The 7,848-nt window shown below is 31.2% G+C and overlaps 1 protein-coding gene across 1 annotated transcript; it reads right to left on the minus strand.

Annotated features, from left to right (window-relative positions):
• Positions 1-5,812: 5,812 nt before the first annotated feature.
• LOC145795761 (UPF0481 protein At3g47200-like) lies at positions 5,813-6,400 on the minus strand. Its single transcript, XM_082880648.1, has one exon. The coding sequence runs from the start codon at positions 6,398-6,400 to the stop codon at positions 5,813-5,815; it is 588 nt and encodes a 195-aa protein (XP_082736774.1).
• Positions 6,401-7,848: the final 1,448 nt, after the last annotated feature.

Below are 7,848 nucleotides of genomic sequence, written 5' to 3' on the forward strand. Positions count from 1 at the left end.
TATGTGATAATTTCAAAATTTTGTGTACACAATATATATATATAAAGTTTCAAGGAGTTGATAATTGGTTGATCAAGCATGGAGAATTGACAATTCAAAAAAAATATTAAAAAAAAAAGCACGGAGAATTGAGAATAGTGAACGTGGCTTGTGGGTTCAATGGTGTTTATTCATTATGGGGCTTGTTTTGAGTCAAATCTAGATCGCTCTTGTGGCTTTTTCCCAGTTGGATTTTTTACATTAAAAAATTGCAAATGTCTTCTAATTGGGAATTGAAGTAAACAAAGCTATATATATATAGGCGAATCAACCAGATTTTTCATCTACGTTCTTTAGAATGCAAATGGAAGATCTGCACATTAAAATCCATTTTCAGAAGAACAACTTGACTGATTCAAATAGAACTAAACCGCTTTTATGAAGAAATTAGGTAGTCTTCAACAAAATAGTGTTTGCATGTAGAGAGAAATTGCAGTTCTGGTAATATAGTCTGCACGACATGCTCGACGTAAACCTTTTAAAATAATTGGGGAACACCTGGAGATATTCGTTTTGGAAAATGATTGAAAAATGATACATAGGGCCTCTGTTTGGAAACATATTATTTTACTAATTTTTTTATTAAAATATGAGGTAAAAAAAATTAATATGTTTGGCATAACTTTTTTATTTTTTTACGATAAAATGTGCAAAAAGAAAAGAGAAAATGGAATTTTTAACTTTTTCGTATAGATTGTTGACTTTTGGGGTTTTTTAGCCTTCATTTGGGAGAGCTAAAATAGCCTGCCTTTTGGCGCTTTGGCTATTTTAGCTTCGTTTGGTTTTTGTTTTTGGCTTTTTTGACTTTTTGCAAAAAAAAAAAATATAATAATTATGATTTGAATGTGACATTTTATCTTATTAACTTATGTAGCCAATTTTGTCTTTTGTGTTTTTTAGTCAAAACGCCAAAATCAAACATAGCTTTAGTGACTTTTTAACTTCTAAGATCATCTCCAATGGTTCTGCTATATCAGTTGCCAAAGCTAAAAAATGACAGGAATGGCAAAAATGAGTCTCCAACGGTCTGCTATTTCACTTGCGAAAGATGACAGATGCCATATGTGTTCTCAAATTTGGCAAGTGAAATGGCAGATGCCAAGCTTGCCAGATCAGCAAAAATCAGACCGTTGGAGACCCAATTTTCAGAATCAAGCAAATTTCAGTTTCAGATATCAAAACATATATATCAATGCAAATTTCTGTATACCGGATAATCAAAAAATTGTTCATGACAGATATAAAAAATTGAAGACAAATATATATATATATAGATCAAGACAGATATATATATATATATATATATATATGAGTATGTATATAGATGGAGATCGTACCATTATTCCGGAGAGTACACAGATCGGAGGTGAGGATTGAAAGGGAGACAAAGTGAAACCAGAGAGAGGGGGTTCCGATCTTGGAGGACAAGGAGGAGATCGGGTTCCAATCATGGAGGAGAAGGGGTTCCGATCATGTGGCCATGGAGGAGAAGACAGAGTTTAAACGGCTATGGAGGAGAAGACAGGAGAAGAAGGGGTTTCGATCATGTGGCCATGGAGGAGAAGACAGATCATGTTTGATTTCGGCCATGGAGGAGAAGACAGAGTCAGAATAAGAGGGAGAGGAAGAGCCGTGGAGGAGAATGAGAGTGAGAAGAGAGTGGATCATTTTAGATCATTCTAGATGTATGGCCTCAGTGTAATAACAGAGCCGTGGGGCTCTGTTTGGTTTGTTTAACAAAAAAAAAAAAAAATTTGAAATTATTTTTTATAATAAATATTGAAATTGAAATTATTTTTAACAAAAAATTGAAATTAAAAAATTGAAATTATTGAAAATTGAAAAAAATTGAAATTTCTTTTTTTTTTTTTTTTTTTAGTATTTCATACTTCACAATGTAATATTATAATAAAAAAATAAAATAAAAAGACATTAAATAAAGAACATTTTATTAGAATATTGTATTGAAATTTTATTAAATGAAGAACATTGTATTGAAATTTTTTTTTAATGTCTTTTTATTAAATGAAGAACATTGTATTGAATTTTTTTTTTCCAATTTTTCATTTTTTTTAATTTTTTATATTTGTCTAGTTGAGAATAATATAAATATATAATTTTTTTAACAAATAGGTAAAAAAATGTCACAAAAGACAAAAACTAAATAAAAATAAAATCACAAAAACCTATATCCAAACAACACTTACAAACTTGGAGGAAAAGTTGGTTGAGATTTACCAAAAATAGCAAATAACCATTGGAGTACCATTGCTATATTTTGGCAAAATAATACTATTCATTGCCAAATTATAGCAATAACAATAGCAAAAGCAAAATAGCAATAACTATTGGAGATGCTCTAAGCTACGAAGTGATATTGTCAAACAAGGTAAGTTTACTTTACCTTCTAATTTTATTTTATTTTTTTACTTTTTAAACCAATTTTATAAATTTAATGATATGTAAATGATATGATTAGTTAATGATTACAGAAGATAGAAGAGAGAATGTTACTTTTAATATCCTAATTGATTGTCAAAAGGCTTGAAAATTAGGTCTAATTTTTTGCCTTCAATAGTAATACTCATTTTTTTTTTTTTTTTTTTTTTTGGGGGTGGGGTTTTTTTGGGGTGGGGGGAGGGGAGAGAGAAATTGGACTTTATGTCCAATCTAGCATGGAGTTAATTGTTTGATTGAGGATTTGTAGGCTAGATTAGGAGTCCCACAGGGTATGAATTTCATATATGTTATATTGTGTCCTAAGGGGATGTAGGATAGAAATTGTGGGATTGAAATATCATGGGATTAAGTTGTAAAATGACACATTTGCCCTCTAAATATTTAATTCATTATGTATTATATGTAATAAAATAAAATAAAGTAAAATACAAAAAACTCAATTAAAAAAATAAAATAAAATAAATTTATCTAATTTTTATTCATATTTATTTATTTAACTTTTAAATAAATTTGTATAGATGTTTTATTTTAAATTTTTTGTTGATATTTTATTTAATTGTTATTTTGTTTTGGGCAAAATACACAAATAGTCCCTATAATTTGGGACTTGTGTCACTTTGGTCACTGACTTTTCAATTGTGACTAAAATATAAACTAATTTGACAAAAATAAATGTCAAAAAAATATTTTTAATTCTTTAAAAATTATTTTTATCCACCAATGATAAAATTACGTAATATTGGTAAAAATTAATAAAAAATACATGATTAATTTTTTAAAATTAATTTTATATGATCATCATCCAAACTCATAATAAAAATTAATTTGGTAAAAAAAATAAATGTCTAAAAGATTTATCAATTTTACATAATTTTATTTTTAGTGGGTAGAAATAATTTTTAAAAATTCAAAAATATTTGTTTGACATTTATTTTTGTCAAATTAGTTTATATTTTATCAAATTGACGATTTTACCCTTGAAAAATCTAATGATATTTTCAATTGTCCTTATTTGGAACAAGATTCAAAATTCATGGTCAAATGTGTCACAATCGAAAAGTCAAGGACCAAAGTAACACAAACCCCAAACTATATGGACTATTAGTGTAATTCACGCTTTTGTTTTATTATTTAATCTTCAATATTTTCTTAAAATAAATTTTTAAAATTTTATGTTAAAAATAACATAAATTTTTATTGATTTTTTATTATTTAATTTTAAAAAGTAAATTCATTAATTTTTAAAAAATAAAATAAAATAAATTTTTGTTTAATCTAGCCCAAAAAAATTAAAATATTAAAGACAGATTTAGTATTGTTGTTACTTAATAAATAATTGAAAATTATAAAATAGTCTATTGAGTATTTATCTTTTTTCATAATATTTCAATCAAATATTGGATTGAATATGATAGTCATTTACAAATATCTAATCTTATGGGAAAACAAATACGAGATACAAATAATTTCTAACCAAATGGTCCAAGGACTATAAATCCCACAATTAATAATCCGATAATTTATCTATTTTTTCTAATCCGTCTAAACAAATATGACATCGTGAATGATTTCATTGGATGTTTTGAAAGGGTTTAGGAATTAGTATGCGTATGCACTACTACTTTATTATCTTTCATGGATTTTTTAGGTCTTTCAAAATTATGTTTGTGGGTGTTTACCTGTTGTACTTTATTATCTTTTTAATAAAAGCTTTGCCCCAAAAAAAAAAAAAAAAAAATTTTGTTTGACTAAACAATATAGTAGGGGTGAGCATGGTCCGGATTGGACCGGATTGAGGCAAAATCAGAACCAATCCGTTATTTACGGTTCCTGAAAAATTGGAACCAATCTAATCCGTTTAAATTATGGAACCAATCCGAACCAATCCATTTAAATACGGATTGGATCGGTTTACGACCACGGATTCACATAATTAAATAACAAAAATATATATATATATATATAACACTTTAATTACATAAAAACATAAACATAGCGCTATATTAGTTCCACAATAGCAACATATCTTTCTATAATAGCGACATACTGTTCTAGAATTTAAACAATCATAAGAATACTGGTTTCACCATAAATATTTAAACCATTACAAATTAAAACTAAAAACTAACAAACAAAAGTAATAAAAGAAGATATTATGCGGGTTTAGGTTTGAGTTTATGTTTTATATGGAATAAGAGAATATATTATGGGGGAGGATGTATAATAAAAATATAGACTATTTGTATACGGTCCGGATTGGTTCCAATCCGGAACCGTGGGGTTCAATCCAGAACCAATCCGTGGACTACGGATTTTTAATTCTTCAATCCGGAACCGAACCACGGATTCAAAAAACCAATCCAAACCTATCGGATTGGACTGGACTGGATCGGATTACGAATTTTACGGATTCTTTGCTCAGCCCAACAATATATCTTATTAAGAGCAATAATTCTTTTCTAATAATTTGACTGATCCAAATCAGTTTTTCTACAGTTTTATGTCACCCTGCATAACAAAGTATTATGTATACAAAATGATTAAATATATATATATATATATATAAATAAGAAAAAATGTTATGTAACTGAATATATTTTACACACTTGATTAAGGAAACAACACGAGGGACTTAAATGCTGCCTTTGCCTAACTGTAAGAAAGAATGGAAAAAGATAGTTTGTGCCATGGTGAGCAGTAGTATAACAACAAATGCCTATGGACTGTTGACGTAATTCCGCCTTAAGTTTGCCATCCACACATTGGCGTCGTATACAATGGTTATTCACGTCATTGAAAACTTCATTATAACTAAAGTTATTGGCATTTGTCATGGTGACCTTGATCAGTTTGTGCCACATGGTGTAAACCTCTACATCATCACCTACCCAACTTTCAATAATTCTTCTATGGTGGAGCAAATTAACATCCTTTGAAGAATTGATGAGGCAATCCATGAACACGATATAGTCACAAACACACAATGGTTGATTATGATCTAGGGAACAAAACTCTTGTGCAACTAGATTTCTAAGGAAAGGCTCTGTATTATCCGTAATGGATAAGAGTGGGATTTTTCAATGCCCCATTTATGAACTTTATATCAAACAAGTTGTCGCTTCTTTCAACCATCTTGAATTGAACCCCAAACTCTTGAAGCTTTGTTGCCAAGTTTATGAATTGCCATTGCTTTACCTTTACATGTCTACAAGTCCGACAAATGTAAAGCACCAATAATCATGTACTAAGCCAAGCAGATGCTTGATGTTGTCGATTGGGATTCCACTTTGAAATTTGTATGTAGATGGGTATGTTATAGAAAATTTATGGCTATAGGAATGATTCCCGAGCTTGGAAGCCTAGTCATGTTGAACAAACAAACAAGGATAAAGAATGGAATTTGATTTTCTAGTAAAATCAAATCACGTCGTAAATCATGAACAATTTGTTTTGATTGGAAAATATGGTCATCACTATCTCTCAGTTCCCTGTTCATTGACTTGCGAAATAACTCAATGATAAAGAAACTATCAAGAAGCATCATTTCCACAAACTCATTCGAGTCAAGTCTAATTGTTTCTGCATAACAAGTGCATGCTCTTTTTTCTAATTCTCTTATGGCCATAATGTACCTATCCACGCTCTTCTCTTTCTGTCGATTTAGAAGCTTTTGTAGGTATCGTAATTTGTGCAGCTCCATTTCTTGTAAGTTAGCCTTACCACGATGGTAAGGGCCAATGGCAGCTATTGCTGGTTCATATGCTTTCTCATTTTCCATGCATAAGTGGTCATTGATTCTAAAGGTACAAGGCTTAGAGGATGTATCCGATAAATTAGCAAGCTTTTTGTCAATATGGATGGAAACATGATCTTCCCTTTCTTCCAATTCGCTTAGCACCATGGTTTAATTACCTATAATGGACAAATTAATTTAAGTTGTAAGAATAGTTTGATAAAGAGAGGGAGAGAGATCAAAATGAATAACTCTGTATTTCTATGTGTTATTACAAGAAGATGAACACTCTCTTTATAGAGAGGAGATGACAGTATAGGATGCTAAGTTAGGCACCGAAAGCAAGAAACATTTACATATTATATAATATAAATGACAACTAGCTATGCTTTACTTTACAGCTTTTCTGTACACTAATAATACTAACAGCCCCCCTCAAACTCAAGGAGGATAGACACAAACCAACTTGAGTTTGGAAAGAGTAACAAAACAAGAAAATAAAATAGGATAGGAGACACTGTATGGTCGTGTCGAACCGTTGGTGAAGACACTGTATGGTTATGTCAGACCGTTGTAGCAGATAATGTCTGGACAGTTTACGAGGTCATGCCGGACCGATGTAGAAGCTAACCGGAATCAATGTCGAGACAGTTTACAGGGTCATGTCGGACCGTTGTAGGAGCTAACCGGAATCAATGTCGGGACAGTTTACGGGGTCATGTCAGACCGTTGTAGGAGCTAACCGGAATCAATGTCGGGACAGTTTACGAGGTCATGCCGGACCGTTGTAAAAGCTGACCGGAATCATTGTCGGGACAGTTTACGGGGTCATGCCGGACCGATGTAAAAGCTGACCGGAATCAATGTCGGGACAGTTTATGGGGTCATGCCGGACCGATGTATAAGAATTGGTGGTGCACCAAGGTGGCGACTTAAGGAGTGCGTCATGGGGTGGCTTGGGTGGTTCGCATGGTGTGTAACCATGCTCACCATGATATATGTATAACCCCTCCTCAAACTCAAATAGGTTTGAAGATAGAAACCTATTGGAGGTTGAAACAAATGGATTGATTTTTTTTTTTTTTTGTGGTGGAAAAATAATAATAATAAGAAAATAATGGAAAAAGGGATGATGCTCACCAACTGAGATGTATAATAATGAAATATTGATGAAAAAAGAAAGATAGAAAAAAATAAAATAAAATAAAAAGAAGGTAGTGGGAACAGGAATCTGGAAAAGCTCACCAACGGAGTGTTAAAATAAGGAAATCTCGAGAGAGAAAAGGGATGATGTTTTTTTCTTTTTTTTAATGGAAAAAGGAAGATAAAATAAAATAAAGTGATAATGGGGCCCACGGTTTTGTTCAAACCAACCCATGATGGTGCCAGCCATTAGATTAATAAAATATGAAAGAGTCATTGATTTGGGTGTAGGGTGGCCCATTGATTTGGGTAAAACCAGCACATGGTTTGTTGGTTTGTTTGTTCAAAAATATTGTTTAGAAAAAAAGAAAGGGAGGTGGTGGAGGATATGGTGATGAATAAAAAATAAAATAAAGGAGGAAGTCGTTTGACTGGGTGGCCCCCTCAAAGAGAGAGAGAAGCCCGTGTGCGTT

The sequence above is a fragment of the Camellia sinensis genome, chromosome 7 (assembly GCF_055761805.1).
Source record: "Camellia sinensis isolate YWXY chromosome 7, ASM5576180v1, whole genome shotgun sequence".
Lineage (NCBI taxonomy): Eukaryota > Viridiplantae > Streptophyta > Magnoliopsida > Ericales > Theaceae > Camellia > Camellia sinensis.